Below are 21,513 nucleotides of genomic sequence, written 5' to 3' on the forward strand. Positions count from 1 at the left end.
AAAATAGAATAGCGCCGATAGATGTCGCTAGTGTACCAGTTTTTTTCTATAGTAAAGTTGAATGACGCGCTATGATTGGTGGTTTTATTTATCTTTTTTTCGAACAACCACATGTTCGTCTGCTTATGCCTCTCTTTCATTTCGCGAGATTTCCGTTTATATTCAGAGAGGCCGCCAACGGTGAAGGCCGTTCGGTGTGGACGCGTTGGAATCGCTAGAAAGATTTAGTAACTGTTTGACTTTTTTTTAACTAATGAGTAAGCCTAGGCGTCGCGTAACAATTTAGTTCGTACATAATTTTATTTTATCATTCATCACCTAGTTTTCGCGTTTCATCTTTTAACTTATTCGGTTTCTTCGGAAAACGCTAGTTTTTCATTTGTGTTACAACTTCAAGTTCGAACTCATCACGAGATTTTTACACCATGAAAGATTTCTCAAAAACTACTCAAGAGGGGATTATAACGGGGGTCAAATTAGGCATTGTCAGATTAGGACGTGCCGCTGGAAAGGTAAGTCGCTTAATTACTATTTGTATATAAAATACGCTTTTGAAGATAGATACGATACTATAGGAACTTCATTCTCTCGCTTGACTTGTTGCACTTTCAAACCTTGTCGTGAACTTATAAATAATCCTATTGGTCCGCGGGTTGTTATCATGAACTTGAGGCCTTATATCGGCGTAATTTCGAAAAATTCCAGAGGTCAACCTACAAGAGGTACTTATATTCCCAAATTTAAATCCCAAACCAACGCCGCTACATTTTATCTCCTGCCAAATAGCCGCGCTTACGATTTATTTGGAAATATATTGTGTTACAAGTTCCTCGTAACAACGTCATTGTACCACAAACAGTTACTCAGAAGGGATTCGGTGGGGAAAGTAACGGGATGGGGGGGGAGGTCGTCGGGAGTTTGTTGGATCTATTTCAAGTAGTTTCGGTAGTAAGTTACGGCGTTTCAAGACGCTCCATCATCAATCGATAGCTTATGTTTAAAGCCTATTAATATCAGGGACACCCGCACTTTGTGGCGGTGACGCTAAACACGGGGAGACTACGCTATCGGCGGGCAGCTACAGAGGTTGGAAACGCAACTAGGGGAGGGAATCGACGAGATTTTTCCGGTCCAAAAGTGCCAGCGCTGTATATAAAAGCTCATTGATAGTTTCGGTAAGACCAACCGGTTTTTGGAATCAATACCAGCTTTATCAAAACGTCTCGACGATGGTTAAGCTATATTCTCTTATAAAGTCCTTTAAAACACTAACGGAAAAAGATGGAGGGACATTAGTTGGCGTTTTTACCCATTAGTCACTTGACTTACGACACGCGACAAATACCAATAATTAGAATCGTTTTAGAGACGATGTGTCAAAAACTGTAAACGTTCATTTCTCTATGCGCTTTCGCGTAAAAACTGTCGTAAATGACCCGATATAGCTTCGATTTTCCGTATTTAAAAACATGTGTACTTTTATTATCATTTTAACGCACTTTGTAGCGTCATTATTTGAACTTTTGTATTATTGATATGGAACGCGGTAATCTGTCCCCTATTTTTAGTCCTATCAGATAAGGGGGGGGGGGAGAAGGTAGGGGTCGATAGAGGATACGGAAGGAGAACCGATCATAGTTATTTAAATAAACGGAAATGAGTATTAAGTGGGAACCTAAATGTTCCGAATCAATAAATCCAATCATATATATTTGGTCACCACTCCCCCCCCCCTTCCCTACTAAATTAGGATTTATTGATTTTTTGACACTTCCCGCGAGTTCCCCCGAGACAGTAAGCCACTCTTAATCGAAACTCTACGTTTAAAAACAACGCTAAGATCAAATTTTTTATGCCTTCTCAAAGTGAAACGCGTCTGTATGCGCTGTTGTAACAGGAGAAGGGATGTTTCTTCTCCCCTATTTTTGTGTCGGTTTCGCCTTGTATTATGCGTAGAGGAAATTTCTCCCTTTAGCTTTTCTAGGAGTCTCATCTCTCTCCTCCCCCCTCTTCTGCTCCCCCCGTCCAATTTCCCCCGCATCTTCAACTCGGGCGCTGCGATCGGTTAGGTTAAGAGCGGCCGTAGTTTTGGGACGCGAAAGCGCCCAACGGTGTCGAAGTTCGGGTCCTCGGTACTGCGCTTACCCATTGATTTTTTACCGACGTCCGTACCAGGTTGGTCAGGCTCAAAATATCCCCGGCTTAGCTGATCGTTGGCGCGAAGGCCGACACGAAGGTGTTAGTTTGTTTCGAGTTACGCCTTGGCTAACTTTTAGGTTACGTACGTTTGTGGGGGGAAAGTGGCGCCTAATTCCGTATAAAAAATAAAGGAAATGGCTTTATTGGAGGAACTCCGTATTTATTACACTTGTATATTTAATAAAGCCTCAGTCGGCTCCTATTTCGTTCTATAGTGTGGCGAAGGGAATTAATAGTAAAAGCCCCCGGGTAGCCTTACAAATCGATCTTTCTCAAGACTCGCCAAATAGGTATTTTTCGATTAGCTGATAATGTTAAGATTCCAAACAGTTGATCTGGTTTTTAAGGCTGGTTTTCACTTGGGCGGAAATGCCGATAGGCGACGCAAAAAACAACGTTAGGCTTAATACATTTTCTTTGCGTCGACTCTCGCCGTCGTTGCTTTTTGTGCCGTAGTGAAAACAGTTTTAAATCTAGCTGGGAGTTTTATTTTTGCGTCGACGCGCGCGGTCGATGCCTTTTGGCCGTAGTGAAAACATACCTTTTCAGGCCTAACGTGATTTTAAAGCTAACGCTCAACGTAACGGTATTTTGTAACAAGTTAATACCAACTGTTAGGCCTAATTGATATTTTATGAGGTGACGCTCGCCGTCGCGGCGTTTCTGCCAGATTGTAACATTCTTTTACTATTAAACAAATAACATTTTTATCCTTTGAAGCATAAGTAACATAAGAAACATAAGTATGCCACTTTCAATTCACCCAATGCAAATATTTTAATGATAGTCTGTTTCGCCAATGACAACGTAAACCTTTACGTACCGAAGGACTGACAACTCTCCGCGAACTGCTCCTAGTATTTGGAGGATGCCCGGACGCGGCCAACTTTGATCTCTCGCGCTATAGCGGCCAACCCATTCGCCGAAATTCCGTGAACAAAGATTTTCCCACTATAAACTGTAGGAGTTCAGCGCCACGCTCGTTTTTATATTGGCTTCAATGCAAAAAATTTTATGAAAATAATATTCCACTAGGGGCGCTCAAACCATACAGATATCTTTTGCTCGTGGATTGGCCGCTATAGAACAGCGCGTGATCAAAGTTGGCAGTGTCCCCCCGTAAAATCGCAGACGGTTCACCGGCAGCCCTTCCGACAGACCAGCCAAGGCCTATTGAAAATTGAAATGTTTTCAAAAGTGTAAATAACGCTTACTTTTGGAAAATAATGATGAATTATTGAATCAGAAGATCAAAATAACTATTATAAACACTGACTTTATTTCCGAAGTTAGTTTTTTCCGAATTTCAAACTTAAACGCGTGTACGCTCTTATTTCTCGCCATCAAACTAACCCAACTATTTAGCCAGCGGAAAGAGTAGAAATGGACGAGTTTCCTGTTTGGAAACTTCCTATTTCGCAATCACTCCACGACAGACTCATTAACCGAATTCGGTCTGTGCCATACTTATGTTTATTAGGTTACTTATGGTTGAAGCCAATAGAAGGCATTGTAAGGGAGCGGGAGCTAAATTAGTCGAGCGTTGGTCGACGCCGATATTGCTAAGGTTTCTGCCCAATTAACTAGCGCCATCTACTGGAAGTCCCGCGTGTGTCATTTCGATATTAAAGGCAGTAGAGATGTAACATGTATATGTAAATTCATTGGATGACCGCCGCCGCTTAAAAAATGGACGACGTTCACTCGTAAAACAAACATACCAAAAAATGGGCTTAAGAGATTCTCACGAAACTGATCTAGTTCCTCAAGTATTTAGATATTAAATGGGGTATTCTATACAAGGCTTAACCTCAAGACGGTCCCGTACTCGAACATCATCAAGTACTCGGCCTTTTTTTAGGTCGAGTACTCGAACTCGACCTCGAATAAGTCATTGGAGAATACTCGTAGAGTACCAAAAAATTGCATAGTCGGGCACCCGATTACTCGAATAAGCTGCTCTCTAAACTCGTCGAGTATTTGTTTTTACTATCCTTGTTGCTTCAAAGTTCAAAGTGTGGTTTTTTTCCTACTTTTTGGGGGGCATTAAACGGCACCTACAAAGTTGTGGAAACAGTGGTTCATTTAAATTATAGGAATATATTTCAGCATTGAAAGTTACTTTATACTCCTTTTAAATTTAATTTCATAATTACTCGACTAAAACCAGCTCCTATTCAAGTACTCGATAACCCGACTCGTTAAAAATATTACTCGATGTTTTTTTAAGTTACTCGACTCGAATAAGAGAGTTTCCCCTTAATCAAGTATTCGATTACTCGACTCGACTTCAATACTACTCGATGAAAAAAAAATTATACTCGATAATCGACTCGATTGCCTAAAACCACTAATCGCACAGCCCTACGGTCCCGTGTTTAGCGAGCGAAAACCTCGTCTGTAAACTGAGGGGCTAACCACTTCCTAAAATTCTGTACACAGGAAAATGGAACTGATAATTGTGAGTACAGCCTTTGCCCTTTGGTAATGCTAATGCTGTAATCAGCCACGTAATCACTTTAGTATAGTCAAAGCTACAAGCTAGGAGCAACAAACACAGCACCTCACGCAAGGCGTATTTAGACGGACATTTTCGTGTGTACATTTCTTATTGGCTAGACGTTTTATCGCCTGCCACCGTCGGAAAGGGAAAATATGGCTCCTCCCCCCCCCCCCGCCCATAAAATGCTTTGTAAAAAGGCGCGCCAAATAAAAATTCTACACAAGAAAGGGCTAGGGGTCGGATATTCACCAAAAATGCGTACGGGATTTCGAGATTTTTACTCAGATTGAGATTTCGAGATTTATCGACGGATTGAGATTTCGAGATTTATCGACGGATTGAGATTTCGAGATTTATCGACGGATTGAGATTTCGAGATTTATCGACGGATTGAGATTTCGAGATTTATCGACGGATTGAGATTTCGAGATTTATCGACGGATTGAGATTTCGAGATTTATCGACGGATTGAGATTTCGAGATTTATCGACGGATTGAGATTTCGAGATTTATCGACGGATTGAGATTTCGAGATTTTTCGTCGGATTGAGATTTCGAGATTTTTCGTCGGATTGAGATTTCGAGATTTTTCGTCGGATTTCGAGATATATCGTCGGATTTTGAGATTTTGCGATTTCTTGAAAAGTGTGTGGGATTCATTGAACGTGTTTGTTGCTCCAAGCTAAGAGTTTGTACACCGATTACGGGGAACGATCAGCCCCTCGCTGTAAACCCAGCCCATTTCTGTGTCTTAGTTAGCTATTCCAAGTGTAAACAAATATAATTTCCCTATGAAAGGCATTATGGGAAAATCTTTAAAAGGAATATCACAGTCACTGATCCTTAACAAATTCTCGTTCGCAATTTGGTGTAATAACTTTGATGTAATGGGTGGCAGATGCCAAGGAATCTTGTCTAATCCAGGAAAAAGTGTTTAATGGGAAACAATGCGTCCTCTACTCTTCTGCGTTCATCGACGGGGAGGAGAACACTCGACTCCGTAATAAAACGGTTGAAGTCCCCCAATAAACTGTTGAACTTAAAACAGCGAGTAGAGGTAGCCCTTCTGCGTTTATAAGACACATCCTTGGTTGCGGTTCAAGTAATTGACATAAAAGTAACGAACGCGGCATCAAGCTTGGATGAGCAAATTAACCGTCTAAAAATGCAGGCTCATTTCTTTTGGGATGTCTTTCGACAATTTTTGTTCTTTTAACGCGGAAAGAACCGTGTCATTCGCTTTTGGTGTCAAGTGTCTCCCTCTCTTAATTAATTATTAATTTTTGTTAACGAACTTTTTCTCTGTTATCCGTAGTTGAAGTACACTCTACTAGACGAAAGTGATATTAATCTCGTCCAGGAATATGCCTTCGAAGTAAGTCTACTCATTTTTTTCCCGAAATAATCCGGGAATAGTTGATTTTATAAAATGTCTTTACGCTTGTCCAACTTGTTGAAATGTTGCCCTAGAATAGTTCAGCCAATGCCTAAGAATGAGTTCATAAGCTCTTTAGTGGGAGAGAAAACTGATCCACAGCTGAAGCGGGAGGCAACATTTCAACAAGATGGCCAAGGTTATTTTATAAAAAGAACTATTGAAAATTTATGATGTAGAGATACTGTAACGAAAAGGACGTGAATCCTCTTGAGAATCAGCCCAGACGATTACTATTTTATCATAAATAACGTAATATATTAAGTATGACCAAGAATGTATTTATATATCGTTGGGGAGAATGACTGTTGGAAAGATCCTCGTGCGTCATGGCAGTGATACCAGGTCGCGAAAATGGAATTTCCCTATCCGACCCTCGAAATTTCCCTTTTTGGATTAAAATTTCCCTAGTTTTCCAAAACACTAAAAACTAGTGTTGTTAATTTTCCGGAAAAATAAAATGCGGAAAATTTAAGTTTTTATCGACATAAAATGTCTAATATCAGTAAACATACTTCAAAACATTAATAGTTGTTACATTGTTATTCGGTTTAAACTAGTCTAGAGGTTTAGTTTTACTTTTAGATTCGAAAAAATGAAGCGAAAATGCGCTTTATTTCAATTTGCAAACAATATATTAGACAAATAATGGAATTAAAACATTTTTTATTTTTTGCGGAAAAATATGGAAAATTTTCCGACTTACAACTCTACTAAAAACAATGATATTTGCGTAAAACAATTATTTGGGACGTTGTAAAACAAAAATAACAAATGTCATCTCGCAATGAATAAAAACTAGAAACAATTTTACCAGTAAAAAAATAATTTTGAGCAGGAAAAAGTCGTTCGGACTCGTTTCTGTGGGCCAGTTATTTAGCAGACTACTTTCCTAATTGCCAAAAAAATTCAGGGTTGCCAGCTAAAGCGAATCCGACAAAATACAACGATAAGTCAATTTAATGCAGGTGTGCCATTTTTTATGTTAGCTTTGAATAAAATAATTTCCTCCCCTCGATTTAGGTAATTTTTGGTCGGATTTCCCTTTTTACCGTTTTTAGGGGTCAAAATTTCCCTAGATGGGGGAAATTTCCCTCTGTCTGGCATCACTGCGTCATGGCCGAATTTTCACCCCGATTTAGCGGGGAGGGGGGAGGACAAACGTCACGGGCATTGCGAAAGACGTCAGATTTTGGGAACCAATGAGATACCGGACTGATTTTATTTTTTAGGGGGGAGGAGGTTACTGTTCTTGCATTAGGGGTATTGGAAACAACGCTAAAAATCGTCTCAACATAGTAATTTTCTCTAATAATTATAAATAAATGCTTTCTTCGTAGGATTTTTCCAAGTTATTTAAAAAAATAATGGATTTAAATCGACTATTATATTTAATTGTATTTATGAAAATGTACTAGCAATTCGGGGTAAACGAAATTACAATTATTTTAATTTAAATATTTTATTGCTTTACCGCTGCACTCAAACTATAAATCAATTGGTCAAAAAAAATATCAATAAAAATCCCATTCAAATCAACCCGATTATTTTAAACAAAATACACCCTGTTATGACACTTGATTCTCCCAACACTATTAGTGATGATGCCTCGGAAATGAATTATGTTAGCCTCTTTTACAGAGCAGCCAAGACTTAAAACCATTTAAAGTAAAAATAACTAAGAATTATTGAATCGGAACGTATAAAATAGTAGTACTCTGCACCCATTTTAGGCACAAATACATTATCTAAAAAATGGTGTTTTTTTTGTAAAATTTCGTAGCCTCGTTTTGTCATACTTGAGTATATTTTGTTACTTAAATTGTAATCAAATTGACGTCATGGTTTCATAAAAATTAACAGGAGCTTGTTTATTTTTGCCGGGTGATTTTGTCAGTTTACGCGGGAAAATCCCTATGAATTGTTACGCAAAAATTACACCATCTGTCTGTTCCGAATCCAGGTTTATCGTACGTAACGTAACAAAAAGGAAATCGTCCCCCAGTTTAGACAGATGGTAAGCTAGGGGCCACCTGCATGAATGTTAGGCGGCTCAGCTAACCTTTATTTTATTTCGTATCCCCCCTAAACAGTTGCTCAGAGATCGCTTCGACAAGAGCCTTACGTCTACCTATTTCATAAAGTTTGGCTATTTGAATTCTTAAATATAGGCGGATATGACAATGCTGTTTTTTATGTATTAATTTTTGTAATTTTAAAGTTATTATGTGCATCATCTATTGTCGTATCCGCACATGGGTGGTCATAGATGGGAATCAGATCTAGTGCTCAAGGAGTTGCGAGTCCTAGAGCACTGTGGGATTTAAGTCATGCAAGCATCATTTCCCAACTCATCATTTCTTATCTACAGATAAGGATTATCCCATACTGTGACAACGAAAGTTGGGCTCCTCGGATGTGTTAAGCGCGGTCGCATAGGCTTAGATACCCTAAACATACAAATGTAAATTGAATTATTAACCTCGTTTTTATTATTAGAGTTATTTAGTTGATCATATCTGGTGGGTTAGTATTGATTCAACGGTCCTTTGGAAACGTTATAGCATAATATTGTGTATTTAATTGGATAATTAACGGTTTTCCGATTCTCCTATACTATTGGAATGAAATCAAATGGGGAGGAAGAGAGGCAGGGTAAAAAGCTTGTTCTTCTTTCGATAAAGGCGAGCGGTAAATTTGAAACTTGCGAATGGAATTTTTGACATAGAAGCAAGTTCATGAACTTGCTTCTAAAATGATAATAAATTAAATTAAATTAATTATTTTGATTGAATTATATTATATATAATATAATAATAACGCAACATATTATATTTATTAAATAGAAATGTTTTATTTTAGGCCAGGATCCAAGTTGACAAAGATGGCAATGGAGTTCAGATATTTGCTTTTGCTTATGATATTAGGAAAGGCAGGTTATCAGGCCAATTCCTTCATGACTTACTATGGTAAATTAAAACTAAAAAATCATATTTATTTAATGTTAATGTATACATTTTTGTTTAATAAGGGAGAAGCACCAAGGAGGCATTGCTCCTGGTTTCAAAGTGGTTCATCGGAATGGTTTAACAATGGATAATCGTCTCGAGAATCTCACGCTCATGCCAAAGGCAACTAAAATCACAACCAAGGTAGAACATGCGTCTTCGAAACAACGTGAACAGATGTTGTATTGGGCCGCAATTCAACAGTTACCCTCGGACCCTGAAGTAGATGATGTCAGTATTTGGATTACAGAGGTTTAATCTGTATTGGGGAACGTGTAGATGGAATGTGAAGGAGTGCAGATGTAGCTTTATTGTGTACGGACTGTTTATCCTACATGTTCTCCCTATGCGTTTTCTAGTGTGCAGATTCATCTCTAATACTTAAATTTAAACTTATAAAAATTGTTTTTATATTTATAGGCAATATTAACAAATTCTGTTGCAAAATTTCTGGGGGATCCTTGCGGTGATGATGGGGAAGAAGGTAATAAGTGTGAGAAAATATTTTTATATTAATATTTCCAAGGGTAAATTGAAATATTAACAAGCCTCCATAAATAAATAATTAAAAGAAATTACAAGGTTGCCACACGTCGGTTAAAATCTGGGAGAAGTAAAATATAAAGTTAAAAATTGTCTTATTTTGGTTTTAAAAAGTCAGGTAAAATCGCGAAAACTGAATAGTCAGGGAATTTGAATCTGAAATTATTGTGGCAACCCTGAATTAAATTTCATAAATAATATTGAGGTTTGAGTGTCTTCTAAATTACCCTTACCCTTTATTTAATAATATTTTTGGTGCATTTCTTTTGAGCCAATAGACACATAGTTAAGAAGGGGTGGTATCATAGGTGTTTAAAGTCAACAAGAAGTTTATATTAAAAGAAAACTCAATATTTTTCCCAAATTGGAGCACTTTAGGCTACCCCTAATTCCCTAAATCTAAAAAAAATAATGACATCACTAAAAGTAAAAAAAACATGGGCACTAACTATTAATCCTGCCCTCACAGTGTAACAATTTTAGTTTTGAAAGGGAAATTAGATAAATTGCGAAAGTAATAAATTATGTTTTATTAAATATTTGCATTTTTGAAATACTATTTAAGGCTAGGGTAAAACCAAGTTCTAAATACCAAAATAAATGCACCTAATATTATGAATCATATCAATTCAAATGCAAACCTTGACTTGATAAATTTAACATTTTATTTAGATCCTACATCTTTCTACGAGTGTCACTACCCTCCTTGTTCTAATATGGAGCAAGAACCGCGTGAATTTAGTATTTGTGGTCGTTGCCAAGCGGCTAGGTATTGTGGCACACCTTGTCAACAACGTGATTGGCCATCTCATAAACGTTTTTGCCGTGAAAATCCACAAATTCCTATCCCTCCTTTGTACGTGCTTCGAGAAATCCCCCCCGAACGATAACTAATCTTACAAAATACATAGCTTAGGGGAAATTTTTTAAAATCCACATTTCGTCAAGTTGATAAATCGAAAAAAAAACTTTACCTAGTCAATGAATAAAGGATTATGCCAAATAATAATTTAAAAAGAAAATTGGATTTGGTTATCGTTAACACCAAATTTTTTAAATATTTGAAGTTTGGTGATTTTGTCTGCCGAGTTTAAATTTATAACAATATTATTTTTAAACACTTTTTTTACACATTTCATTGTATTTTAAACTAAGTTACTAACTGATTGGCATATTTAGGATAAAAAGACCCCAAATTTCTTACTACCAAAAAGAACAGTATTTTTTGTGGAATTTTTGCGAAACTTTATCCTGCTTGTAAAAGTTAACATTTACAGGTTAAAAATGTGGGAAACGATAAGTGTAAAAAGCTAACATTCCTTTAATAGAGGTTTATTTTTTAATTGTGAGGAATTCAGTTAATTTTAAGTTAACCTGTTTAGGAAAATATTTTTTAACTCAATTTTTATAGTGAATTACTTTAACAAAGTTCGGCATAATTATTTTAACAGTTTTTGGGGCTCATTTGTTTTTGGAAAAGAACGCGTAAATTAACTATTGTACAGTAGATTCAGTAATATACTTAGTTAAATAATCAACTTAAACTTTTTAAACACTGGTGCAATAGGGATAAAAAAATGTTAAAATCTACGCAAAATCGAAGCATCCTATTATAATCAGTATTTGTACACTGTACAAGGTATAAAAAAATGAAATAATTTTATTTCATAAAGTTTCTACTGTACAAAAACATTTACAAAAATAAAAAACTGTTTACACATTTTTGTCTATTAACGTTCCCTTTGGTTTTGATTTCTTTGCTTCATTTTCTACCAAAGCAGCCTGAAAATGTTTCAATAAAATTATTAAGTATCATTAATTAATAGTAAGTCATCCGTAACCAATACTAATTTCACAATTTAGCAATTAACCAGTTTGTGTCTAAATTTACTTTTACAAAATAAACATGGATTTATTTGCCTATCAATATTAGGGGTTGGCCAGTCTTGTTTTTTAGGTTTTGAATAGAGTCTAGTCTTGGAAAATTGGCCTTGCGAGTCTTATTAGAGTTCAATTTTACAATACTCATTTGAGTCCATATCGAGTCCAATTCAAGCCCAAAATTTTGCCCAAACCACTTAAAATCACCAAAAATATTTTAACTAATTATTCGTTATGTACAACTAATTTGAAATTTACAATTTATATTAAAAAGGATTCTCAAAATTTTATTATCACTTTTATCAAGGATTCATCACTTTTGTGATATATATTTACTAATAAAAATATTTGGAAGCAAAGCAAAAAAAAGAATCCCCAGAAAATAATGACCCAGCGATATAATGGACTCTATTCTCCTGTATTTTCATTTTTATTTATAAACTCTCATCCACTTTGAGTATTTTTAAGCCTTGGCAAAGGACCTGGGAACCCAAATGAGTCCTAGAAAACTATTTTAGAGTCGCTTGAGACAAAGTGCTCGCACAGCCATAATCAATATCTGAGAAAATATAAAAAACCTGAAATGGCAGCGGAGATTACTAATTTATAGAGATAAATAGTATAACAATTTGCTGTGTTAAAATAATCGGAAATACCACTACAAAATTCCCCTCCAATTGTAAACATTTTTTATAATAAGTTATTAACAATTATTCTTACATGTTCTAATAGCTTTCTTTTATTCATTCCTTTTCTTTCTAATTGTTTTTCAATGATTCTTGCATTGTTAGCGTATGAATCCGCTACTTCTCTCTGAAATTTAAATAATATAAATTACGGAAATAAGAATTAAAAACAATCTATTTTACCGCTTCAATCTCTTCTTCCTCTTCATCTATTGTGGATACAGTTACGGAACTGAATTTTCCCATGTTTTTCGTGTGTTTCGTTACCATAATCTTTAAAATATAACATTGTTAATGTAATGTAATTTGTTTATAAAAAGTTAAAATGAACATACTTTTTTAGGTTCTATAACTGGGACTTGGGCAAAAACATTGGTTTTAACTAAGCCATCTCCTGATTTGCAAAGGGCCCCATTCACTATGAACATGACGTTGCTTTTCGGGTCATGTTGATAAAAAAGTAACAGGCCACATCTGTTTAGTAAACCCAATGATTATCATCACGTCATTATTATTATAAACTTATAAATTTATACTTTTTGCATTTTTTCCTATACTGCCGCTCAATGCCTTCATTCCTATATACAAAAATTTAAAATAAGTTTTTCGTTTTGAAAAAAAAATTAAGTTTAACCATACCTTTTCAAATGAATTACTTCATCAGTATCGCAAGTTATTTTGTGAGCGTGTTTTGTACCGTCAATAACTCGAGCACTGTCTCTAGGTCTTAAAGGCAATTTGTCTACAGAACAATCTATAAAATAAGATAAAGTTTGTCATTTAATACATAAAGCTTAATTTAAATAATTAAAGCTAACTCAATGATCCATTGGATAATGATCATAATGTACCTAAGATCAGTGACATTTGGCCGCAAAGACAGTAATATACATTTAATGGTTTGTCTTCATTATATTCTTCTTGATCTTTAGTATCAGAACAAACAATACTTCTGGAAACCACTTTAGGCATTTTTAATTTTATACAAATTAAATAGTAAATAAATGTTACATAAATAAGTTACACCAAAGCTTTATCGTCCCGGTAATAAAATTAGCTAGAACTTAAAAGTAGCAGACGATAATGCAATTACAAAGGCGGAATAGAAACAGGGTTTGACATAAGGGGTACGTTCAGCAGCAGTCAACGGAAAAAAACCCGATGGATTTGATATTTTCCACCGATAAGCTTTTTCGTCATAATTACGTCGTAAGTTGCTGAACGCTTTTATTCAGTCATCGGTGTTTTTTAAAATGCTGTAGCTTTTATAGTAGTTTTACGTCAGAAATGACGTCAGTCATCGGAAAAACCGACTCTTCCAACCGATGACTTCGGTGAATAACCGATGACTATCGTGACGTCAAAACCGGAAACACGACAAAGCGTACAGTAGGAAACCGATGTCACCGATCTTTTTTAAATAAAATGGGATTGATGAATTTATGATACGCCATATTCGCCATTATTTATGAATATTTAGGTAAATTTCTACTAGTCGAATTGACTGGTGACCCCCCAGACTTCGATTAATTTTAGTAGTCAAATGCCGTGATTAGTGCCTTATGTCCAGACCTGAATATAAATAGTGCTAGAGGATCACTTTGTGCCACCCATAGATATAGGAAATGTATATAAAGGTCTAGATAAAATATTTCAAAGGGAGTGAATACGGAGGTGACAGCTAGCAGAAACGCGTAATTTCTGCAGGCTATCCTTATAACGCGCTATCTATCGGTAAGAAAGCTCGTGCTATCGTCGCGAGAGCCATTGTCTCCGGCTTAAAAACTATACTAAAAGTCACCAACAGATGGTGTCTAAAGACTACGGCCTGCGGAAAGGTCAAGCACTTAGTACTAAAATGCTAAGAGAGCTCGCGCTCTTGGTCACGTGCCTTCCTCGGTGTCTGCTAGGTGTCAATTCCGTATTTTATGTTAGGCTTAGACGCCCCGAAATTTATCTAGACCTTTATATACATTTCTTTTATCTATGGTGCCACCTTGGATTCTTTCCCTCCCCAACGTAATAAAAAACACACTTCCAGAAGCACTTATAATTGCTTCTTAAAGGGCAACGCAAGTGACCATGCAGGGGGTAAATTATCTTATAGATAAAAAGAACGACTGCGCATGCGCTATCTGCCATAGCCTTTCCCTCTGTAAAAAAAGCAGAACCATATTTGCCGAATTTATTTTGTATAAATGCGCCTCTCGCGGTTTTTACGCAACATCCATGCATTCTTTAGTCACGAAAATGGCCGAGGAAAGTGAAGTCTCCGTGCTTACCGACAAATCGGATCCTAAACTTCTACAAAATAAATGTAATAACAAAAGATAAATATTCTGTCGGGGTATAATGATAGGGAAATTGTTAAGGGAGACGGGATATAGGAGTGTGTGTGGTGTTGAATTTTCTTAATCCAATGTGAGGCTAGTGGCAGAGATTTACCGCGTCCAAGGCCTAATGTTTCAACTTCCATTATTAAAAATATTCAATTCACAAATAATTTTATTCCAAAACATTGTTAAATCGAAAATATCAAAGTCCAACTCTCGGAAACTAACCCTGTTCTTTTCTCCATAATAAATAAATTAAGCTAGGCCTAAATTCCTGGGTTCGTTGATTGCGAGCTAACTCCGCGAAGAAAATCGAAAAATTCGCGAATCAGAGCGAAATTGCGCCACGTGGCTACACCAAGGAGAATAAGGCTTTCGCGCTGTATAAAATCATCCTTGGAAAACCTACTTACGGCTTGTTGAAGAAAACATAGTTCCCCCCCTGCATGACCCCTTGCGTTGCCCTTTAAATTTCAGATCAAAAACGCGTTTTCACTCTTTTATCCAACAACTTAACCTCATAAACATTCAGCCCTCTTTGGTTGCCATCGTATTAGCAGACGCTGTAGATAAATTTCACTTCGTAGCTTTGGTTATGACCGCCATTTTGTGCGGGTTTTTTCTCTATGCGTGTCACGTGGGACTGAAATCACTTTTAAAGTTGGGCAAACTTTTTATGGTACGTAATTACGCGTATTAGGGCTGAAGTACAAGCTAGAAAACGTAAATTGTTGCATGACCACTTGCGTTGCCCTTTAATATTTACTGGAAATTAATAAATACAAAATATAGTTATCTATCAGGATATCTAATCCACAAGCGCTTTTTAAACCATCAATGTTTTGGTCTTAGTCAAATCAAATAGGAGAAATCAATTACTTTAAAGGACCCAAAACAGCGAAATACTTGTTTTGGTAATGTAATTGTACAAACAGATTCTTTCTTTAAATTTATATTTTGACACAAGTTTTAATTTGCTCCCTTAAAACGACGAAATCCAATATATACTGAATATAAAAAAATATTTGGAAACACCTTACGTGCATAATTAAAATGAAATAATTTAAAATACTGAATAGCTTACAACGGTTAAATTATGCCACCGTCAACTACGATACATGCTTGAGCTCCTTTAACCTAGGAGCAACAAACACAACACCCCACACAAGGAGAACGCAACCCGTCAAAAGTCGTGGATTTTCTCGTGTACAGTTTTCATTGGCTAGACGCTTTAGCGCCTGCTGCTGTCGGAAGGGGAAAATTCGCAAATTGTCTTCCCCCCCCCGCCCGTAAAACCTTCAGCGTAAAGGCTCGTGACGCTCGTCCAATGAAATTCGTACACAACCCTTCGTTAGCGTGTTTAAAGGCTAGCTGCGTTCTCATTGTATTTGTTGCTCCTAGGTTTAACGACGGAGTTCATAGTATTGTTAATTAAAATGTCGTCATGACAACTAATCTTACAGGTTCAATTCATTAACCTTCAATATTCAATTCATTAACCTTCAATATATCGGCTTCTGATTGGTAAAATTGGCCAAAATCAAAGTTATTTAAGCTAATAATATAGCGAGCAACAACTTTCTAATTGGAACCAAATCCGTAAATCCAAAGGTTTTCGGGATAGTTTTTGAACGACCTTCAAGACACATGGTTCAAGAGCATTCAATTTTACATTACTAAAAGTCCCCCTGCACGAGGAATGTTCCATAGAAATTTGAAAATGAAAAAAAAAAAACGTTTCTCAGTTATTTATAATTTTCCATTTTTAGTCGACACCCTGTATATTCTACCTCATTGCCCCACGGGTGCAATATAGTACTTCTAGAGCCACAATTTATATCTGTAGTCGATCGGGTCTTGAGGAACACTTTCTTAACAGTTAAGTGTTCCCTGTCCTGACGAACCAGGGGCGTAGGAACTGGGAGGGGCAGGGGGGGGGCAATGCCCCTTCCTAGAATTTTGCTGGGAGGGGAAACTAATGTTATTGCCCCCTCCAACCTTTGGTCAGTTGAAATCTTCAAAAGGCTCAAATTTTCATTTTAAAAGCATATACATTTTATAGAACCTCAACTGTGTTTAAATTTCAGTCTTTTCCCGCCAATTTACGTAGTAGTAACAAGTACACATGCATTCGGAAAAACTACACTCCATTAAAAATTAAAAACCATTCTCTAGACCCTTTTCGTTGATCTTTGCCCCCTCCAACTTCTAGAACGTTCCTACGCCCCTGTGACGAACCGAAACAATTATCATTGATCGGTGGCGTCACCTATATTTCAAAGAAAATATAATTTTATTAAATGTATAATAAGCTTCATTTGTGCTTCATTTCAAGTGTAGGTACTAGGTAGGTTTGTCTTTGTACTAAAGGAGACGGGAATGTTCAACAAAAGAGATAAGCTTTTCATTGAATCGGACACCTGTTAATAAACACTGAATAGCTGTGTTGTCAGCAGTCGTATTACTTTATACAACCTAGCATTAAGCTGACGATCATTAATATACTCTCATCCTCGAGGTACAATAACAGATTCATCTTCGAATCAACGTCCCGATCAATGTTAGCAACTATCTCCCTTACTTAGGAGTCAAAGTCATGGTGAAGTAACGGGGCTTTCATCTGGTCGCGCAACCCAACCACAGAAGATTCAAACGTTATTAATTGCTGCGTAATGTCCGCAGTGGCGTAGCGAGGGTTTGTGGCGCCAAGGGCAAATCTCTTAAATGGCGCCCTTTTAGCATTAAAAATCCCCAAAATGCAACGTTTTCCGTTGACAAAAAGGTCGTCAAACAATTTTTGGAGCCCCCTAATGAGTGGCGCCCGGGGCGGATGCCCCGTCTGCCCTCCCCTCGCTACGCCTCTGAATGTCCGTTTGAAATGACTTGACTAAAGATGCTATTCGATTACAACGGCCGAGTCTAGTTGAGAGAGGCTTTTAATTGCAAAGACCTGATTTTGTTCCACTGCTCGCTTTAGGTCGAGTAACTCTTGCCCTGGCTATTGGTCTGGTGATCACTAAATGTTTATCATGCAAATTACGCTGTTCTCCAACATCAAGTTGGTAACGAGCTACGTCAACCTTTTGGACAGCTAGTGTGAAACAAGAGAGGCCACAGTTTCCGGTAGTGAACCAATAGTGGCATCTTTAGTTGGCAGATGTGGAACTAATATTATGGCTAGGTTTGACTTGTTCCTACCACCTTTGTATATAGGCGTTATGTTTGAAAAATTTACTCATTCTGCCGATGACTTCGATGAACGTATCAGAATGTCACCAAACAGTTGTTGAACGATTTTTGATTCTTCCTGTTGTGACGTCACGATAAGTATTGAAAGGGTATCAATTAAACTCATAGAAACACTAGGCCTGGAAAGTCGATGACGGCTTGTGCGCAGGCGAGCAAGTAAATACGATGTACTGGTATATAATGTACAAAAGTAACACAAATGTTAAGAAAAGTAAAAGTGGTGATAATTATGATGTTAATAAAATAATAGACAAAAGTACAATGAAATAGAATGACAAGTGGGGTAGCATGGTCTAGTCATAGAAATCTTATTTTTACCTATGATATTTCTATGGGAAAAACTCTTCTTAAATGACTGGAAAGGTCTCCCTTACCAAAATCGTGACTGTCACTTTTAAACTTAAAAAAGTTTTATTTAAAGGGAATAGAACCTCCAACGCGTTCTTTATGGAAGACCCCATCAATTTCCTTTATTCCCTTTTCAATCAGCGATTATCAGCGCCGCAGGTGTGAAAAGCCATGGTAGGCAGCGGACAATATTCGAACCGTCGGAGGGCGACAGAAATACCAGAGGTTATATTCCCTTTAAAGCTGCCACAGTTCCAAATACAGCCTCAAATCAGATTTAATTAATACTTATTCTGAGAAAATGAGTCTTAATTACGGTGCAAAAATGTTGTAAAATCAAGTTTTAAATAAGTATGCAAGAATAAACACATTTAAGACTTAATTTAAGCTGCCACAGTTCCAAATACATCCTTATTGATTACTTATTTCATACTTGTTTTGAGTCTAAATCAAGTCTTAAATGTGTTTATTCTTGCATACTTATTTAAAACTTGATTTTACAAGATTTTTGATACCGTAATTAAGACTCTCATTAGTCTCATAATAAGTATGAACTAAATCTGATTTGAGGCTGCATTTGGAACTGTAGCAGCTTTAAATAAAACCTTTTTAAGTTTAAAAGAGACAGTCACGATTTTAGTAAGGGAACTCTAGCTGTAATTGGAAATCTGCCGATATCAGTAAAGCTAATATACACCCAGGGTGCCCTGTATGTGAGCAGTCCACTGCAATCTATAACGAAATTCTTCACCAATTATTGCATGGCGATCGCTATATAGCAGGTACTTTTTACGCTCGGGCGTCCTTTAAAAAAAATTATATTCTAAATATCTAATTTTATAATGACCCTCTATCTGGCTACTCAAATACTGAATCAAAAATGACTACTTTGTTCAGCTGCCATGCTGGATTGCAAGTTTTAAAATATCCAGACTTCAAGGATGGTGCTAGATGCTAGGCTATTTTTGACCCATTTCAGTTGTTTTACACACTCATACTTAGAATTAATTTTACTTGAAATGAAATATCCTATTTGAAGAATTATTTAGTAAATAGACTTAAAATGTTTGAACTGTTATTTTATAATAAACATTTTAATTTTAAGTATGTGAGGGTTTCAAGTAAGTTTAGCTTAACCAAATATAGCCAGCCAATGCCGTATGACCATTTTGTAGCCAAGCTTCAAGATTCAAGTTGCAAATCCATTACCTGTTTAATATTCATCTTAAGAAGTCATTATAGTTGAACTCATGATGAGTTCCATTGTTTGGACTTTACTACAATATAATTTTAAAAGTATAATTTAAAAGTATAGTACAGTAGATAATATGAAATATTTGGTGTATTGTTTGGACTAATGTACATATATTTATATCAATTGCGCGGCACGTCAGCGAAACTCATTTTAGATAACACTACCAAAATAGCTAGATAAGAGGATCCAGTCGAAAGTTTAACATGAAATTTACGATTACTTTTAGTTTAACTTCAAATTGTTACCTCAGAAATGAATCTCCCCATATGAGACTTAAGTGAAGTCTTAAATGACTCTTATTTTTATCTAAAATTCTAACCCATAGTAAACTCTCAATTGAGTCTCTTTCAAGTCCCCAAATATGAGTCTTCAAATATGAGACTAAAGTGAAGTTTTAAATTACTCTTATTTTTATCTAATTTTGAAACCCATAATCAACTCTCAAATAAGCAGCTCTTTCAAGTCTCCAGAAATGAGTCTTCCTAACTGAGACTAAAATGAGTTTCATTTAAATATATAATAATAAAACTCTTTTATTGAGACTAAAATAGATTTAATTTAGGACCCACAATTCTGGTCTCAGTTTTTTATGCTTACATAATACTTAAAAAGCCTTGATCCTTCATTGAGACTAATTAGCGACTAAAGTAAGACTCCCATTTTGGTAAGGGCTAGCATAAAACCCCGTGTAAACAGCATTGTCCAACACTCGTTTAGGCCTCAATTTTGGAAACAGCTACCTTCAGAACGTAACTATATAACCTTACGAAAAATCAATAAATGACAAAGAACATTTCCAATATTTTATAAAAGTTATCTGTAAACGTGTGAATTTCAGCTAAAGGGACTTACCAGGGTGGTGTGAGGGGTTTGAGGTCGATTCAAAAAACGTCATCAGAGTGTATCTTTGTATAAGTGACGAATGGCGACCGAATGACGTATTTTAAAATGACTTCCACCGCCCCCCCCCCCCTCCACAGCTCTCCCTTGACAGTCCCTTTAAGCATTTGCCCAGACGAAGTAGATGCCATTTCACAAAATTCGAAATGGCCGAAAAAAGCGTTTAGCAATTCTAGAAAACGGTTTATTTCATTTTTGAGTCTCACTGAACGCAGCTTTTCTCTAGCTAGATGTGATTGGCGCTAGCAAAGACAATACAGACCTCGTACACTAGATTCGAAACCAGTAACTTCCGCGTTGCCAATTTTCTTTACCCACTTCCTCCGAAGAAATTAGCTCTTTATTTACCATGGCTACGTTCAGTAGCTTGCAACAAATTAAACGTTGCAGTATTTCGGAACCGGTTTTCTACTGTACGCTTTTTTCCATTTCTGGTGTGACCATTGAATTGGGAATAATACTGCTAGAATTATACAATTACGATTTCGGTTGCCATGGTTACGCGGGACCTGTTCTGAGAAGACTGTACGAAATTCATCTTTATAATTAGGCGGTAGCGCCATCTATATTTTGTAAAGTTATATGATTCGCGCAAAAATTCAATTGCAATATAGTTGCCACCACTAGAGACAGATGCCGCCACGGTTGAACGATATAGTTGAAAAAGTCTCCATATTGAACGAGATTGGTCCCGCACCAGCCAGATTTAGTTGTACCTCTATTTATCCCCAACTCAATGGGTGTGACGTAGCGTTGCTGAACCGTTGCTGAAACATTTGAACCTGCTCTTCCAGCCGGTTTCTTCGTTGTTAAACGGAATCGTGACGTCACAGCACGCCGGAAGGCTAGCTGCGGACGACACAGCAGACGATATTTTATAAAAATTACAACATCGTAAAAAAGCGTTCAACAAGACAGGATAAAAACTTGGAGGAATAAAACAAGTATACAGGAGTTGCGGAGAGCTGCGAAATAGGTTTCGTCAGTGACCGTGAACTCGCGCGAGACGGAGGGGTTCAAACGCGACTAGCGCCAACTGCATGCGGAATTTTGCAACTATTCTCATTTTATAGCATTGTTTTCGCGTCGTCTGGTTTGTTTTATTCCTCCAAACAAATACGAGTCATTTTGGAAAAAGGCGCAAGGAATTTAGAAATGTTTCAAAACAAACCA

General features: G+C 36.7%; 3 protein-coding genes and 1 non-coding gene across 6 annotated transcripts in view; 1 reads left to right on the top strand and 3 right to left on the bottom strand.

Annotated features, from left to right (window-relative positions):
• Positions 1-104: 104 nt before the first annotated feature.
• On the top strand, positions 105-11,357 carry LOC149943872 (zinc finger MYND domain-containing protein 19-like). 2 transcript variants are annotated; one of them, XM_090176780.1, is made up of 6 exons: positions 105-512; positions 6,018-6,077; positions 9,000-9,106; positions 9,169-9,376; positions 9,566-9,629; positions 10,361-11,357. In XM_090176780.1, the coding sequence occupies exons 1-6, from the start codon at positions 426-428 to the stop codon at positions 10,576-10,578; spliced, it is 744 nt and encodes a 247-aa protein (XP_090032906.1). In that variant the 5' UTR covers positions 105-425; the 3' UTR covers positions 10,579-11,357. The 2 variants fall into 2 exon arrangements, with proteins under 2 accessions (XP_090032906.1, XP_090032905.1); XM_090176779.1 differs by having other exon boundaries at positions 107-512; positions 9,566-9,638.
• Positions 4,734-21,513, bottom strand: part of LOC149943873 (uncharacterized) — a 46,292-nt gene continuing 29,512 nt past the window's right edge. The window contains exon 8 of the transcript XR_016481092.1: positions 4,734-4,762. The gene's annotated coding sequence lies outside the window, so the exon portion shown is untranslated. The remainder of the gene's footprint in view (positions 4,763-21,513) is intronic.
• LOC149943874 (U8 small nucleolar RNA) lies at positions 8,413-8,532 on the bottom strand. The gene has a single exon (XR_016481096.1). It is a non-coding gene; the product is annotated as a U8 small nucleolar RNA (small nucleolar RNA).
• LOC149943875 (STING ER exit protein) lies at positions 11,332-13,355 on the bottom strand. Of its 2 annotated transcripts, none has more exons than XM_090176781.1 (7): positions 13,107-13,352; positions 12,895-13,009; positions 12,792-12,833; positions 12,591-12,729; positions 12,439-12,528; positions 12,290-12,382; positions 11,332-11,470 (listed from the first exon to the last, which is right to left on the bottom strand). In XM_090176781.1, the coding sequence occupies exons 1-7, from the start codon at positions 13,225-13,227 to the stop codon at positions 11,402-11,404; spliced, it is 669 nt and encodes a 222-aa protein (XP_090032907.1). In that variant the 5' UTR covers positions 13,228-13,352; the 3' UTR covers positions 11,332-11,401. The 2 variants fall into 2 exon arrangements, with proteins under 2 accessions (XP_090032907.1, XP_090032908.1); XM_090176782.1 differs by lacking the exon at positions 11,332-11,470 and adding an exon at positions 11,991-12,128 and having other exon boundaries at positions 13,107-13,355.

Source organism: Leiobunum rupestre, chromosome 5 (assembly GCF_980474605.1).
Source record: "Leiobunum rupestre chromosome 5, qqLeiRupe1.1.hap1, whole genome shotgun sequence".
Taxonomy (NCBI): domain Eukaryota; kingdom Metazoa; phylum Arthropoda; class Arachnida; order Opiliones; family Sclerosomatidae; genus Leiobunum; species Leiobunum rupestre.